The sequence below is a fragment of the Drosophila rhopaloa genome, unplaced genomic scaffold (assembly GCF_018152115.1).
Source record: "Drosophila rhopaloa isolate 14029-0021.01 unplaced genomic scaffold, ASM1815211v1 contig_2, whole genome shotgun sequence".
Classification (NCBI taxonomy): domain Eukaryota; kingdom Metazoa; phylum Arthropoda; class Insecta; order Diptera; family Drosophilidae; genus Drosophila; species Drosophila rhopaloa.
Window position 1 is genome coordinate 8118649 of NW_025335083.1, and position 16809 is coordinate 8135457.

A 16809-nucleotide genomic window follows, 5' to 3' on the forward strand; every position below is an offset into this window, starting at 1 on the left:
ATCATAATACCCAAATAATTACAAATATTACTAATCAAACAAATCTTTTATATCATAGCCAAAGAATGCGCAGAAACGTTTTTCTTTTAATTTTTCAATTTAGGCACATAAAACAAATATGTTCAAGCTATCATCATTAAGTGAATATGATTTTTTTGAAAGCTTTTGAATAAACTAATAAATACCGGTTTAGTGTTAGCAACTCCTCGTCACCTTTAATTGATGTTTAAAAGGAATAGTTTTGGAGCATGAACTTTAATCCTCTGCATTAAAGATGTTTTACACAGTTTAAGCGCACACATAAATTTGAAACCCCAAATCGTTTAATTTATTGTCAAGGCAACAACCAAAACCAAAAGCAACTCCATGCTGGCATGCAATATTTAGCAAATTGTGGTGCCCCACTCCAGAGAGCCTCATTATCTTTGTTCTGTTATTGTTAAAAGCCACGCCCACTGGCCCCAGAATGATAATTGATTTTGGCCCGGGCCCAAAGGGTTTCGGAACATTGTTATTCGTGCTGGTGCTGCACTCACGAAGGGCCCCAAAACACGTGGCCAGATAAAGGACATTCAACTCGCACAAGGAGAACAATTGCAAAACGCTTTAAGTGCTCACTTCGCAGCTACATTAAGTCTATGCAGTTTTCAATTTCACGCCAGCCCACTTCAGCCGCTTTTCCCACCTCATTTGCATATTTTCCGGCAATTATTTTTGCATATGCGAAAATTTTCCTGCCATTGTAATTCTAATTCGATTTTGATATTTCGCGCCCATTGCAATTTGCAATTTGCCTTTTTTACGATTTGTTTTGCCAGGATCATGAAGCCTCTATTGATCTCATAATCGAGCCAAGTGGGCTAAAAAAGCAACTTCCTGTGAGGGTCCCTCATATGCATGAGCCTGCTCTTTTTATGACGTGCCAATTTTTGATCGATGATGCGTGAAAACATGGGATGTCGGAGGGGCGCTCCCGGCTATTTGCATATTTGATTAATTTGTTTGGTTTTTTGGGTGGTTTTTTATGGAAAAATAATAAGCATTTTATTGTGTGCTCGGGGACTGGGGAATTAGGAATCGGTGTACTTTCTATAGCTCATCAAATAGCAAGGATTCGGATTAGGAAGGTTCATAATTGATGGAGCATAACACATCTTTTGTTGTCGTAGAGGGATGAGGCTGCCATTTGAATGCACCATGTGTCGGTAAAAAGAAGTAAGCAAGTAATAAGTTTAAGTAAATAAAAATCTATAGCGTAACTGAAAGAGTTCCGTAAAAGCTGTTATTAATAATCGACCATTGTTGACATGAGATTGGTAATTTGTGAGTTCTGTACTCCATTAATCTAGTGTATATATCTTAAACAACATCAAGAACATAAAATATACTCATTTAAAAAAAAATATATAATATACTCAATGTAAGCCAGATCAAAAGCAGACACTCTAAAGGACACTTTGGAGAATGTAATGCGGCAAAACTAAAATCCAAAAACAAAGAGCAGAAAATACCTGGCGTTAAAGGGCGGGCATCTAGAGTCTTTCCAAATCGAAGAGCATTTTAATTCTTTATCATTTTGGAAAGCCGCTAGATAGCCGCCCTTCTTACCTCAGGTTTTTTCAGCACAATGTTGCTTACGCCATCAAAGAATCTTCAAAGTGCTTTTTATATTCGAAATTGTCCTTAATATATTATAATGTTTAGTTGTAAAACACTAAATACAAATTTATTAGCAATTTTGTAAGCCAGATCAAAAGCAGACACTCTAAAGGACACTTTGGAGAATGTAATGCGGCAAAACTAAAATCCAAAAACAAAGAGCAGAAAATACCTGGCGTAAAGGGGCGGACATCTAGAGTCTTTCCAAGTCGAAGAGCATTCTAATTCCTTATCATTTTGGAAGGCCTTTAGATAACCGCCCTTCTTACCTCAGGTTTTTTCAGCACAATGTTGCTTACGCCATCAAAGAATCTTCAAAGTGCTTTTTATATTCGAAATTACCCTTAATATATTATAATGTTTAGTTGTAAAACACTAAATACAAATTTATTAGCAATTTTTAAACTAAATTAGAAACAAAATATAATTTTTTCTTTTATTATATGCTCATGCTTTTAAGTTAATATATGCATAGATTAGGTGGATCTGCATAGGAAAAACCTAGAAAAACGGTTCCTTGCACTGATTATATTAGTAAGAATATAGTAGATGATTTGCATATGCATTTAATCAATTGGACGTTAGCCGCAACAGTGCTCTTTCACATGTAAATCGGCATCGCAGTTAGTGTTCCTGGTCCTGATTTTGTCCCGTTCCTCAGTCGACGAGTTTTCCCTGCATGCTGGCAGGCACTAATCCAATTGCTGTATGGATCATTAAGCACTGATTGCGTTTATGGTGCAGACGGAACCTCGGGCCTAGGTATACAAATGTGTATCCGTTCGGATCCAGAGCAAGGACACTTCACAGGCAGCAGTCGCAGCATATGCAGATTAACCCACAGCCAATGAAAAGGGATGAGTTGCCCTGACATCAATTATGCTGCCAATTCACCGCATTAGATTTAACAGCAAATCGATTTTGCGATAAAAAGAAGGGAAAATTTAAATGCATTTGGGCGAAGGAAAGTGTTAAATTAAATTCCCATCTTTGCAATAACATTACCACGCTCAGTCCGCATTGCCCTACACAGAGAAAACAAATTGTACCAATGAATTAAAAGTATGCCAAGAAAAGAAAAATATCTTCGATGAATCGCGAATTTTAAAAATATAGGAAACTTTAATTTCGATTACCGGACAACTATAGCATGCCCAAACCGCAAACAATATCTTCTTTCTTCTTTTTTTAAATTCTATAAAATTTACTTTGCGGCTTATAGGTTCCTTAACAATAAAGTGTTTCTCTATTATCTCAAAGGTAACCTCTGAATCTCTTTTAATTTAATTTTAAAATTTGCAATTATAAATCCTATTAAAAAAAATATCTAAAAAAAATAGGGGAAAACGACCAAAACACTACGGTGATTTTTTCTGTGTACTTTACTTTTTGACGAGCATTCTCCATTCAAATGAACCGCAAAGTAAATCTGCATTTGATTTGTTACCCTGGCGCACATGTTGCAAAAAGTTTTGCCGGCAACTGTCGCCGCGAAAGGTGACATACACAAAAATAGAAAAACAATTGCCAATTACGGACGAGCAGTTTTCTCGCTTCCTTGTTTACCGCTCGAGCCACTGCCCCCGGATCAGCACCCAAAACCACCCAAGCCATTCTGTTCCCACCCCGGTAGCCACCAGCATGGTCCATAAACAACAGTCGAAACAAAGCAAAAACGGAAAGAGAAACAATCAAAAAGCAGGAAACCCAACAAAAAAAATTGAGGGGTGGCAATGGGCAGCAGGAAAAACTATGTGGAAAATCACTTTTGCGCTCATAAATTTCAATAATAAAAATTTGAATGCAGTTGACACGATACCGAAACAAGCATCCTCGCCCCTTTTCGGCAGAGGAGCAGCAAACAAGGTTAAGTGAAATAAAAATCAGTGAAGTGCATAAACAAGGTTCAAGGTGCGGGTCGGGTCGGGTAAGTGGGATTGGGATTTGTATGTAGATCTGAATCTGGATGCTGCTGCATCACCCGATAATTGAATTGGCTTGTCACATTTGGTTGAGGGAGAGCAACCCTTTTTTTACCAACATAGAAGTTATGGTTTTGCATGCATAAATCTTTATACATATATGGTCATATGTGGGTTAGCCCTTATTAGCAGCATACGTCACACGAATTTCAGGGTGGCAGCCTCAATTAATATTTGCGGTTCAAGTGCAAATGGGATAATCTTGAGGTCAGTGCCACGCGGTACATAAGGCGTCTACATATTTGCCGAATATTGAATATATGCATATGTGGTTAGCCTCTAAGCTTGTGATGCCTGAATTACTGAATTTATGTTGGATAAATTTATCTTAATCTCAACAAACTAAAAAAATCGAATATTTAGACTACAATTCATCTGAGCCTTCTAAGAAAATTTCGTTATTAATGTTTTTATCAAACCGGAACACCTTTTAACGAGTTAAAAAAATATTAGCAATCGCAAATTCAAAAAATTAAATTTTTCATATTAAATGTACATTGGACTAATCAAACGTGAGATTTCTTAAAATGTTCTCACTGCACATTTTAAATAATATTTTAGTGCTTAAAAATTGTGTTACTGTTTATTTAGAAAGTGTTTTTAGACTTTATCCGCACCATTGGTTACGCATACTTTACGGCGCATTAATAGTTTCAGCCAGCATTACTTGTTTGCTACTGAAAAAGTTTTTGTTTCTTAATAAGTTTCGAACGGGTAAAGTGTTATATGTAAAAAATAGGACAATTTTAAGAACTATGTAGTACGGTATGTATAAATGGTTCGAACTTTTTTCAGAAAACCACCACAGGACGAGCACAAAAGTACAAAATTGTTGAACTTTTCTATTTAGAAAAATTACGTTATTTAATTACTTTTGTAAAGTATCTCTAGTCGCTAAAAAATTAAATTATCTTTAGCCAGCTTAATATCTGACGAATTTAAAAGTGATGTCCGCTGCTATTAAACTTTTAATGTAGTAAGCTATCTTTTGTTAAGAACTGACTATTTTTTTTAATTCGACTTAATTGGACATAGAAACCGAAATAAGCAAGAGCAGCATAAAAAAAATATTAGACTTTTTTTACATTCAGCACCTACAATTTATGTTTTTCGTCAGGTTTATCCTTTCTAAATAACATTTTAGCATTTTATTCAAAAAAATTATAGAAAACAAAATATTTTTTTTTAAATTATTTAAAGAACGGTTTCTTGGAAAACATTCAATAAACGATTTCTTAGGAATCCTCAAAAAGTCAAAAATTTAATTTGTTAAAGCAAACTTTTATCAGAATTATATTGTCCTCTACAAGTATAGAAACGTTATTTTGTAGCACCTCTTCCTTTTTGTATGAAAATAATAATGTAATAACAAAAATACTACAAATTTCTAAATAGTTGGTTTTCAGTTGGAGCGACCTAAAACAGATGACATTTTAAAAAGCGCGCCAAGAACCGAACTATCGATAGTTGAACACTCTATCGATATAACTCATATCGAGCACACCAATAATAACAACAAATAGCACAAATATTCACGTTTAAGAAAAAACTTATATTTTATTCTGGTTGTTGATGTTTAAGACAGAACGATCAGGTCTAGATGTGGTTCACTTCTTGGCCTTCTTAGGGTCTCCCTTGGCGGCGTCCTCGGACTCGGCGGCCTCCTTGGCGCGCTTGGCACGAATTCCGACCAAACGGGCATCAGTGCGGGCCTGGAAATATCATGAGATATAAGAATCTAAGGCGAAAAGGATTCCTAAAGCTTAAACTTACCTTGCGCAGCGTGGCGAAGGCCTTGAACTTCTTCTCCTCCTTGGTCACATCACGGAACTCGACCACGGTGGGCTGCTCATTGGTGATGGGCATAACGCGGCCCTGGAGCTGAGTGGCCAGCTTGCACTCCTCCACGGAGGACTCTCCCTTGCGGATCTTCTTCTCGTTGATGGGGAACAGGATCAGCTTGCTGCGGTACTCCTTGAGGCGCTGGATGTTGCGCTGGCGGGATTCCAGGGATTTGTTCTTGCGCCTACGGTCGACGGCGATGCCAATGGTCTTGGCGAAGCTAGCGCCAATGCCGGCTCCCTGTGGAAAAATATTGAGTTAGCCAGTGGATCATCATCGGGTGGAAATCTTCCAGGCGGCACAACTCACCTTCAGCTCCTCCAGGGTGAAACCACGGCCGGCACGCAGCTTGGTGTGGTAGCGGATGGTGGGGCAACGGACCACAGGGCGCAGGGCACCGCTGGCGGGGCGGGGGAAGACGGCCTTGGCCTTCTTGACGCGGTTCTCGTGCCTCCGGATCTTGCGAGCCGGCTGGTTGAACCAGGTCTTCACATGCCGCTGCCACCACTTGTGGTAGTGCTGATTCGGAATCATATTGTTACCCTTACCCATCTTGGCGGTTTAGATTGGCTGTAAGGTGCAAAACACAACGAAAACATTAATGTCTATATGTATTAAACCCGTAAATGCGGCATAACCAAGCTGCAGGCCCACGTGGCTGAGTCATTTTGTTTGTTTCTCCCTTAATTAAGAGCACTTTCAAATGTCTAAAGGCAGTCACTAAGGCTCCTTTGAGTCGCCCACACTCTGCACACTCGATGGCCAATGTTCCATAGCGTTTATCTTTTATTTTCATTAAATTTCGGGACGCACACAAAATTCACACACCTTTTCTTCCCAACAACGAATTAAAAAGGAAATCGCAACCAACTTCACGTCGTTGAGCAAACGAAAATTTCCCTCGTAAAATTCCCTAAGGCGAGCGAGAAATTTCCCCAGCTATCGATTGGTGATGCAATCAGTGTTAGCGAGAATACTCAACAAATCGCATTTTTTTCGCCCGTCAGCCGCATTAAAAATAAAAAACTGTGACGCGAATATTTAAGCAGGCAGTAAAAATAAGTAAAAATAGTTTCGAGAGCATTTCGAGCATTTATAAACGTTTAATTGCCTTATCGATTGACTGGCGTGTCGCGTGGCAACTCTGAACTGTACCTTTGATACAGATAAAAAACTATTGACTATTGAACCGTCTATCTATAATCGAGAAATTGCGCGCTAATTCCTGCATTGGCCTGCAATCGTAGTCGATCGAATCCAAATCAAAACAAACATCCTAATCCCCCCGTGAAACGGAGATGAGTGAAGAGGTATCAGCGTCGCCGGTGGCCCTTGGCGAGCTCAAGTATGAGGATGTATCGCAGCTGAACTTCTCCAAACTGTACTCGCCCAAGATGAAGAGCGTTTATTGGCGCTACTTCGGTTTCCCCTCGAACGACAACAACGAGGTGATCACCAAGCAGAACGTGGTCTGTATAAAGTGCCACAAGGTGCTGACCAACCATGGTAACACCACCAACTTGCGGGCGCACCTTCAGCACCGACACAAGGATCTGTTCAAGGAGCTGTGCCAGGAGCACGACATCCATGTGCCGCCGCGCAAGACGCCGCGCAACGTGTCCCATCCGCCACTGTCCAAGCGGAATGTGTCGTCCCGCCGGGTGAAGCTGGAGTTCATCAACAACCGCAACCACGACAACGCCTCTGACGAGGAGCTGGACGAGGCCGCCGTGGCCACCGCGGCTATGCAGGCGGAGGAGGACGCCTCCTCTCAGACCATGCTGTACGAGACCATGGTGCCGTTCACCTACGACGAGGCCGACAATCTGGTCGAGGAGGAGGAGCGTCTGGACATGGAGCCGAAGTATGGGCGGAAGCGTAAGGTGGCTATCCCCTCGGGAGCACTGCACGGACGGGCCATTAAGCACGAGGATGGGGGCTATACCGTGGCCAACATAGCCAATCTCGCCGAGGCACTTACGGACATAATGATCAAGGATCTGCGAAACGTGGAGTTTCTGTACGACGCAGGTTTCAGCGATTTTGTGCGCCAGGCCATGGGCAGCTCGGCTCCCATGCCAGAGCAGCACAAGATCGACTCCCTGATCAGCGAGATGCATGCCTCCAAGTTTCTGGAGGTCGGCGAAGTCACGCGAGAGTTCACCGCCGATAAGCCCTTCTCCTTCGCCTTCGAGCACTGGGTGAATGTGGAGCAGCGGCGCTTTCTCAGCATCTTCCACCACTATTTGGACGAGGACACGCAGTCGGTGAGGAGCATCCTTTACGCCACTGTAGAGTACACCGACTACATCGTTTTGGACGATCTTCTGACCGACTTCTATTTGCCCAACTGCACTCTGGCCATCATAAACTACGATGACGAAGAGGATTTACTGTACACCTATCTGCGAGAAAAAAGTAAGTGAAGATTTAAAGAGAAATGACGACGTACTGATTAATACCTCTTGTTTTGCAGATATCCCCATTGTACTGTGTTACGTTTCGGTCATTGACAAATGTTTGCGACGCGTCTTTGAGCTCGAAGAGGTGGCCTCGCTATTGGAGCAGGTGAAGGAACTCATGCAGCGCCACTCGTCGGAGATCGCCTCCAAGGTATCTGAGCTGCCCCCGTACAACGAGCACTTCCCCTGGACTCTGTACGAGACGCTTAAGTTCTTTGCGGAATCCATCTCCTGGTCCGAGGACATGGACCAGTTGGTGATCTCGGCCAAGACGGTGACGGAGGCCCTTAGTGCCCTAGTGGTAGGCATGAACCTAACTTGAGCTTGTGAACACCTTTCTTATTGACTTTAATATCTATCAGATTGCCTTGGACACACTGCGAGGCGAGGATATCCCATTGTGCAGTATGCTTTCCCCAATCACCTCTAAGATTCTCATCAAGAAGCTGGGCATTGCCGAACAGGATGATCCGCTAATGATGAATGTGAAGCGCACAATTGCCGGTGTGCTGCAGGCCCACATCATTACCAATGACAATCTGACCGCTGCTGCGTTGTTGGACCCTCGCTTCCACCGTCTGACCACCATTGACAACCTGGACAGATGCGTTCGCATGCTGACCCATAAGTATAACAAGAACTTTGGGGGGTTGGGAGAAGGTGAGACCAATGAAGTGGCGACCACCTCTAGTAATGTGGCCATCAAGTCAGAACCAAGAACGGGAGGAGTCAGTGCAGCGGGCAAGTCGAGTAAGTAAAAAGAACAAGGTGTATTGTAATCCATAACTAACGAATAACTTCCTGTAGAACTGGAACTGCTGTTCGACATTGCCGATATCCCTAATCCTCCAAAGAGGGATGCCGACAGCACCGTGGAAACGGATCTTAAGCGGTATCGCAACGAGGTTGCCGTCCAGCTGGATGAGTCACCCATCGAATGGTGGCTTAAAATGGGTCACATCTATGGAACGCTGCGTGACTTGGCCACACTGTACCAGAGCGTGCCCGGCGTGGTGACCCTCAGCTTCAAAAAGGCGCTTCGAGACCAAATATACGACTTTAACAAGCGGTTTATGCTAACCGGCAGTCAAATCGACGCGATCCTCTTCCTTCAACATCACAACAATTAGAATGCATTCGCCTATCCCTGTTTTTATATAATACAATTACATTTTAATTACTTTAAACTTAATCCGATCTTGTGTACATGAGCATGACTACCAGGGGAAAGGCAAATAGTCTAAACGCAATTCCGCCGTACTGTAAACCAAAAGACAACCTTGGCCTGACACGGAACATCTATAGGTATAAACTTATAAATGTTAAGAGAACATACAGACAGCATAGATCCCAATGAAAAATTTAATCTAAGAATATTTGTTAAATAAAACTAAAACTAATCAGCAAAATTTGCTTTTTAATCTTACTCAGTCTCATACATATTTTAAAAGAATTTCTCACTTATAAGAGGTTTAAATAAATAATTTTTAAATTTCTTTACAATGTATATATATTTTAAAACTTGGATGCAATTATTAGATATGGTATCGGTAAAAAAATCAAATAAAACCCATAAACTTGGATTTTTCTTAAATCTTCGCAATAAAGAAATACTTATATTTATTATTATTTTAAAATATTCTAATTCTCTATCAACAGAAAAAAACAAGCTAAATATTTGGTTATTTTGTCGATTTAAATTTTTTTTTTCTCGTTTTCAAAAGTAGTTTTTTTATTGGTGATAAATATATTTAACTTGTTCTGTATAAAATCGAAACAACCAGATTATAGACTTTAAAAGTAAATTAAATACGTCGAATCCATTAAAAAATATAATAATTTAACCAACAATACTTATTTTGTTGGTTAAATTATTATTATTATCTTGAAGACCAAAGTAGATTTATTAACTTATTCTTATTAGCGACCAAAAAATAATTTTGCTGTTTTATTTAATTTATTTGAATTCCTCTATTATGATAAGGGTTATCAAAAATAACCTAATTATCATTGAAAAGAAACAAATTTTAATGAGGTACTTTCACTTTATGAACAGATTAAAATATATAACATTTATAAAAATATATATCTTTTCGATATTTTTGGTGTTTTTCGGTACTCGCTGCCTGGTCACACCCGGACATAGACGTAGTACGTACGCTGCACCCGCAGATTGGATTGGCACAAAAGAAGGGCAATAACCAGCGATATTGCGATAATAGGACCGATCCCAGTGGCCTGAGGCACTTGCTCTGCTAGCAGTGGAACCCTAAAAATGCGCCTCCAGCGTGGGAACGACCGCCGAGTCCTGTAATCTTCTGTGGGCGAACTTCTGGCGGGGCAGAGCGATTCGGAGCGGAGGTAGTCGGAAAAGCAAGTGAAAACAGATTCGGGGCGGCAGCGGCAAAGCCAACGTATCAAGCTATCAGAAAGTTCGGTAGTCCCGCAAAACCAATCCCAAATCCAATCCTAAGCGGGACTCCAGAGGACAGGATGTGCGGCCTAGACGTAAGACGCTTCTTCGAGGAGTGGCGCATCTGGATACGTCCGCTGCTCATTGTCACCTATGTCATCTTTGCCATCATCGTGGTGCCGCTGCTTATCGTAAACTCCGTGAAGGATGGTTTCCAACGCAACGACCAGCTTATTTTGATAGGTGGCCTGTTTGTACTGTCCGCGGTGCCTGTGTCCATATGGCATATCATTCAACACGTCATCCATTTCACGAAGCCCATACTGCAAAAGCACATAATCCGCATATTGTGGATGGTGCCCATCTACGCCTTAAACGCGGTAAGTGGGTCACCGTCGTCGGAATCGGAATTGGAGACCACAAGAAACATAATACTCTTCGTTCACTTGCAGTGGATCGGCCTCTTCTTTCCGAAGCACTCCATTTACGTGGATTCGCTGCGCGAGTGCTACGAGGCCTATGTAATCTACAACTTCATGGTGTACCTGCTCAACTACTTGAATCTCGGCATGGACCTGGAGGCCACCATGGAGTACAAGCCGCAGGTGCCACACTTTTTTCCGCTCTGCTGCATGCGGCCATGGGTGATGGGCCGCGAGTTCATCCACAACTGCAAGCACGGCATTCTTCAGTACACGGTGGTGCGACCCATCACCACCTTCATCTCTGTGTGAGTTTCGGGATGTCCTTTTGGTTTAACACCCAACTCTAATTGGAATTCCGTAGTATCTGCGAGCTGTGCGGTGTCTACGGCGAAGGCGAATTTGCGGGCAGCGTAGCTTTTCCCTACATTGTGGTCGTTAACAACATCTCGCAGTTCGTGGCCATGTACTGCCTGGTGCTATTCTACCGTGCCAACAAGGAGGACTTAAAACCCATGAAGCCCATTCCCAAATTTCTGTGCATCAAGGCTGTGGTGTTCTTCTCATTTTTGTAAGTGCCAGTGAATAAGCTTTTAAATTGCGGAATTATTAAGCATATTTTATATTAAACATAGCCAAGGAGTGCTGCTCAATGTGCTGGTATATTATAACATAATTAAGGACATTTTTGGATCGGATGTGGGCGACACTAATCTGGCATCCCTACTTCAGGTGAGACCACACTAAGAATTATTGAATCTATTAGTATTTAAATTCGTGAAAAAAAGAGAAGTTGAATTAGATAACTTCCATTATCTCAAAAAGGGAAACCGTTCGTAAAGCTAAAAACGAAGCGCTGATTTGTTTTAACTTAATCTTGGGATTGTAAAAAATGCCTAAAGCTGATGACGAAGAGTGGATCTTCAGTGCTACTTTCTCTTATCCAAATTCTCAAAGAAAAGATATTGAACCAAATATGCAAAATAAATATACCATTTCAAGAGAAAGTTAATCGACCTGAATGTGACTGATATTTACGTTGTTCTTTATAATCCTTACCAGAACTTCCTTATCTGCATCGAGATGTTCATCGCCGCCGTGGCCCATATCTACAGTTTCCCACATCACCCGTTCCACATAAACTCGCCGCAGTACTGGAACAATCCGAACCACAGCTGGTGTCGCGCGTTTCTCTCCATGATGGACATCTCGGACATGCAGGAGGACGTCACCGAACATCTGGGCGTCGTGGGCAGCTCGCTGAGTCGCCGCTTCCAGGGACGCAGCACCTACCAGCCGCTGGCACGCAGTCCTCGTCGTTCCAGCAGTGAATCTGAGTATCTAATAAGCAAGCGGCAGGATCAGCAGCTGCCGGGCAACTCGTCGCAATCAGGTAACATGTATGGCGCAACTTCCAGTCGCCTGATCGTGCCTGTGTGTGATGGCAAGCTGAACACTCTGCCCGAAAACCACCCTACTCACTCCCAATCTCGATTTCCCCTAGCAGGCTTGGCCGACGATGGCAACAGTAGCAACAGCAACAACTACCAACAACAACAACTACATTTACCGGGCGCGACGGGCACTCAGCCATCGACTCGTCAACGTGATACCCTGCATCTTCGCGAGCGGGAAAGGGATCCGGGTGTGGGTGCTGGCGGAGGTGGCAGCTTCCTGCGTCTGCCGACCGGTGCCGGAGCAACCTCGGCGGCTGCGCCAATTCCAGAGTCTACCGACGACTATGCCCTGTTGTTGGGTGGCGGCGCAGGCAGGTGACACCGCTATAACCAGTACCACTACCAGCACCATCAGCACCCGCAGATTGACGACGCTTTCGAGGATGAAGATGGCGTGGATGTGAGTCAACAGTTGAATGCCTCATCGCTCAGCGCCTCGCTGTCCGTTTCGTTTGGCATGTCGAGCAGTCTTAAGTTTAGTGCCACTGGCAGCAACCAGTCGGCGTCCGAGTGGTCCAACTCAACGGGCGGGGATGATGACGCTGACGACGATGACGTGGACGTGGACGGAGAAGATGGGGAGGACGGCGATGACGGTGCTGGCGAGCAGCCCGTTGTCGTTATTGCCTCAACGACGCGGCGCCGCCGCGATCGAGAGTACATCACCTAAAACATTCTTCAGTTATATGTACGCTATTCTTATATTTATTATTTCCTCCATGTCTTGATTTGTGCTAGGCTTAAAATACTCATGAAAACAAACATTTTCTATCGGCCCCATTAAATGGGGTATTTCAAATCGTGGCCTTAGTTTTCATCGCGAAAGCAACTTATTTTACTTAGCCATTATTGTAATCGTTTTTCTGATAGCGCACACAAGCAGATCCACACATCCCTTAGCCCAAAGAATCATCATTATGCACGTGCGAAATGCAGTCTTTTTATGTGCTGATTTTGTAAACAGCCTTTCCCGAAACGATATTTTTACTCTATACATACCCGCTAGATGAACCCCGCATAGTTAGGTCTCGAACTTTTGTGTGGCGACGTAGTTAATTAGAAACATGCCTGAACCGATTGTGAATTTTGTGACTGTCGCCGGTCAGAAAAGGGCGTTACTTGTATTTAAATAGAAATTCTTATTGTAAAACTAATATACACATTAATAATATAATATTGGAAACTATTTGCAACCGCCTTTTATGATTTATCTTCTAAAATTTGTATTATTTGTATCTTAATGCACCAATCTACATACTAACATTGCTATTCCAATTTTCGACACATGATCGTGTTATCGTTTTATATATTTTAAAGTTTGTTCTAGTGAATCGTATATGTGATAAGAGAAGTGTTAATAATTATTTGGATTATTTTTTTTATCGTACAAGATAAAATACTAAATTATATGATTCCATGCTGGTACGAGTTGAAATGATGAGATCAAAAAAGCAACGCCATTTTATTTGTAACATTTATTGAAATATTTGTTAAAGCACTTCGATTCCTTTGTCTTTTCATAATACTTGTTTTTTTTTTTTACATTTGAACGAAGATACAAAACAAAACAAAAAATTTTTAATTAAAAGTGACGAAAACGGAGACAATGTCTGACACAGAAACGGAGATGACCGAAGTACATATAAAGGCATTCACGGAATTCACGTTACGAACATAAATCAAATCGAATACTAAACGCTGATAATATAAAGAAAACAAGTAAACCGAATATCAATCAATATCAATTAAAAACAAATTCAGTCCAGTGATTACTTCTCGTGCTGCGTGCGCATAATTGTAACGAATCCCAGTAAATTTCGACGTGGCATGCCTTCAAAACGGAAGGCATCCCGATTGCTTTTAGCATACACGCAGCTGCTCCGATCAATTGTTGTAGTTCTGCCTGCCGCCCAGCTCGAGAAGATATCGATCCGGATGGTCCATCCAGTCGGCGGCTGTAAGCTTGACGGTCCGCTGTCGCTCGGCCTCCTTGATTTGCCACTTCTTGATGTCCAATTGCACTTCGCGTGATGTTTTGTCGCCGCAGCCCCACACCTGTGGAGATCAGAAAATAAGAGGGGAGCAACGTGTAGTTCTTGTTGTTGGTTGACTGTTGTTGGGTAAGGAGAATCGTAGACTTAGTTAAAATGCATCGCTAGAGCACACCTGGCCATTAGGAGGCACTGGTGTTCTGTTTTTAACAACTTAGACTGGAAATTATTTCGTTAATATACGATATACGTCTATGAATTTTACACTATATACCATATATGCATATACACATATATAAATATACTCTGTTGAATAAGGCTTATTGTACATGAATGCGATTAAAGTACAGAGGAATAACTCAAAATGGTTTTTAGCCTATTCTGGTCGTCACAGTTAAATGTGGAATGGTTGATTCTTATTTTCAGTGCCTAGCCTTGTTTTACCCATCTTTGCAAAATGTTTGCGACTTATGATTACTAAATGCTTTGTTTCCAATAGCATTCCGAGAAAATGTGGAAATGGAATTGATAAGTTGCTTTATCTATGCAATTTGATTGGGAAAACTCGTTATGATCTATGGATATTATTTTGAAAATTAAGCCGTTAATAGTCTTATCAATTCCGTTTCCGCATAACTTTCTAGAAGCAGGAATAAGTTGTGCAGCTTAATTTTCTGTTACACAAAAATGTCAGTGAAAGATTTCTATGTTCATTTACCTCTATGGACATTAATCCTGCCGCCAAACCCTTGCAGTCCACATTCTCGAAATGCTCATCGACGGCTATAATGGGCTTCCGCGGATCTGCGCCGGCACGTAATCCCTTCGGGTAGCCGCGTATGCTGGTATTAAGATACAGAATGTTGGCCTTTTTCTCCAGTATCACAAACCTTTAAGGAACACCATTAATAAGCATTGGAAATGTGGTCCATTTTGCTACCCACTTAGGCAGCAGCTGGATAACACAACTGCCCTCGCCGCCCACAAAAAGATGGGTCTCCTTCCACTCACTGGGCGACGCAACGCAATACGTCTGCTCGTCCTTGGTGTGCAGCAGGACGAGGGTGGGTCCCCGGTACCCAAGGACGTGGTGCAGAAACCGATTAGCGCCCACTCCGTGTTCGTTGGAATCGTACAGCAGCGTCCAGTGCGACGGCATCATCGACAGCTTCTCCTTGAATATCTGTACGGCGGACGAGGCGCTGAGGTTGTTGTTGCCCTTGTTGGCTGGCGGAGCCGCGGTCTGGGGCTTAGAGTAGAGCGGCGGCAAACCGCCGGCCAGCAGCCAGGCCTGCGAGAGCGGCATAAGCGAGTCCAAGTCCCGTCCGCTTCCGCCTCCACTGTGGTCCGTGGCGTCTGTAAAAGGATTGCGCTGATCCAGCACCGGAGTCTGTAGCTCGATGCCGCAGGACTGGTTCTGCAGCTCTAGGCCACGATAAGCGGTTGACAGCGTGTGTACGCAGTACTTGTGCACGAGAAGCACCAGCCTGATCAGGTTCTGCTCGAACCAGCGGCACACGTAGCCCAGACTCAGACTATCGTGGCACAGGAAAATGGACTTGGTCACTGAGCCGAATGTGCGGTTGATGGCCGAGCACAGAACGGCGTTGCCCGAGTGCTGCATGGCAATGGTGTAGCAGATGTGGAGCAGCCGCGTCACGCCCGTCTTGTCGATAAAGTCAGGGTTGTCCTCTTGGGCGTACATCTTGATGTAGCACTCCAGCGTCTTGGCGTCGTCCATTATGCCCAAAAAGCGCTCGCACTGCTGCCGAAAGGCGACGGCGCCCAGGTGCTTTGTGGTGGCCTTAGAGTTGGAGTGCATCAGGTTGAACAGCCGCTGGCCCAGGTCCGCATACTGCGGAAAGACTTGTGACTGGCAAAATAGGTGTTTTATATGAGCGCGTCAGTTGTTATCAGTTAATTACTCACCACAAAGACCTCTGCCACTATGCCATTAATGCCTAGTTTGGCCGACGTCTTTTCCCTGAGGATCTCGGCTAGCTTCTCCACTGGTACAAGCTGGGTGAGATACTTCTCGGTGACATCGGCCCCGGAAGCGGATCTGGTCATCGAGCCCTGCGCCTGCTGCACCTTCAGGCTATTGTGGCTGCCGCCTACGTCAGAGCCTCCGTTGTGGTTGTGGGAGGCATCGCTGTGCGAAGACTTGTGCTGCTTGTGGAGTTTCCCCCCATCCAGGGGCGGCTCACTCGCGTCCGACTCGCCCTTGGAACTCGTGTTTCCCATTTCGGTGACGATTCGCGGATCCCACTTCGACGCAATTAGTTCGCTGGCAGTGGAAACGTACAACTAAAGGGCATAAAAAGGCCAAACGCAGGTTTGCACTGGGGGGCAGTTTTCGATTTGCAAGGCGCAACAGGTCCAGGGATGTTTTAGCCAAAGAGACAACTGCGCCGCGTCACAAAACCTGTTATGAAACACACAAACACAGCGCTAACAAATCAGGTAAATATATTTACATAATTAAACGCAAATTAAGCTTTGAAACGAGAAAACGAAAACAAACCTAAGTAAGTGTGACCGTTCGGGAGTCGCCAAATAATGCCAAGTCATTTGTGGCTTC

At 43.2% G+C, this 16809-nt stretch overlaps 4 protein-coding genes across 7 annotated transcripts; 2 read left to right on the plus strand and 2 right to left on the minus strand.

Annotated features, from left to right (window-relative positions):
* Positions 1 to 5172: 5172 nt before the first annotated feature.
* Positions 5173 to 6382, minus strand: LOC108044561 (60S ribosomal protein L13). The gene is made up of 4 exons (XM_017123611.1): positions 6312 to 6382; positions 5793 to 6053; positions 5415 to 5723; positions 5173 to 5353 (listed from the first exon to the last, which is right to left on the minus strand). The coding sequence occupies exons 2-4, from the start codon at positions 6033 to 6035 to the stop codon at positions 5249 to 5251; spliced, it is 657 nt and encodes a 218-aa protein (XP_016979100.1). The 5' UTR covers positions 6036 to 6053; positions 6312 to 6382; the 3' UTR covers positions 5173 to 5248.
* A 52-nt stretch (positions 6383 to 6434) lies between these two features.
* On the plus strand, positions 6435 to 9354 carry LOC108044560. The gene is made up of 4 exons (XM_017123610.2): positions 6435 to 7901; positions 7960 to 8246; positions 8308 to 8695; positions 8753 to 9354. The coding sequence occupies exons 1-4, from the start codon at positions 6782 to 6784 to the stop codon at positions 9073 to 9075; spliced, it is 2118 nt and encodes a 705-aa protein (XP_016979099.1). The 5' UTR covers positions 6435 to 6781; the 3' UTR covers positions 9076 to 9354.
* Positions 9355 to 10079: 725 nt separating this feature from the next.
* On the plus strand, positions 10080 to 13423 carry LOC108044539 (transmembrane protein 184C). 3 transcript variants are annotated; one of them, XM_017123581.2, is made up of 6 exons: positions 10080 to 10738; positions 10811 to 11088; positions 11145 to 11351; positions 11416 to 11512; positions 11843 to 12173; positions 12285 to 13423. In XM_017123581.2, the coding sequence occupies exons 1-6, from the start codon at positions 10439 to 10441 to the stop codon at positions 12554 to 12556; spliced, it is 1485 nt and encodes a 494-aa protein (XP_016979070.1). In that variant the 5' UTR covers positions 10080 to 10438; the 3' UTR covers positions 12557 to 13423. The 3 variants fall into 3 exon arrangements, with proteins under 3 accessions (XP_016979070.1, XP_016979071.1, XP_016979069.1); XM_017123582.2 differs by having other exon boundaries at positions 12288 to 13423; XM_017123580.2 differs by having other exon boundaries at positions 11843 to 13423.
* A 274-nt stretch (positions 13424 to 13697) lies between these two features.
* On the minus strand, positions 13698 to 16786 carry LOC108044540. Of its 2 annotated transcripts, none has more exons than XM_017123583.2 (5): positions 16753 to 16786; positions 16158 to 16679; positions 15173 to 16101; positions 14947 to 15118; positions 13698 to 14292 (listed from the first exon to the last, which is right to left on the minus strand). In XM_017123583.2, the coding sequence occupies exons 2-5, from the start codon at positions 16470 to 16472 to the stop codon at positions 14122 to 14124; spliced, it is 1587 nt and encodes a 528-aa protein (XP_016979072.1). In that variant the 5' UTR covers positions 16473 to 16679; positions 16753 to 16786; the 3' UTR covers positions 13698 to 14121. The 2 variants fall into 2 exon arrangements, with proteins under 2 accessions (XP_016979072.1, XP_016979073.1); XM_017123584.2 differs by having other exon boundaries at positions 16158 to 16653; positions 16753 to 16784.
* Positions 16787 to 16809: the final 23 nt, after the last annotated feature.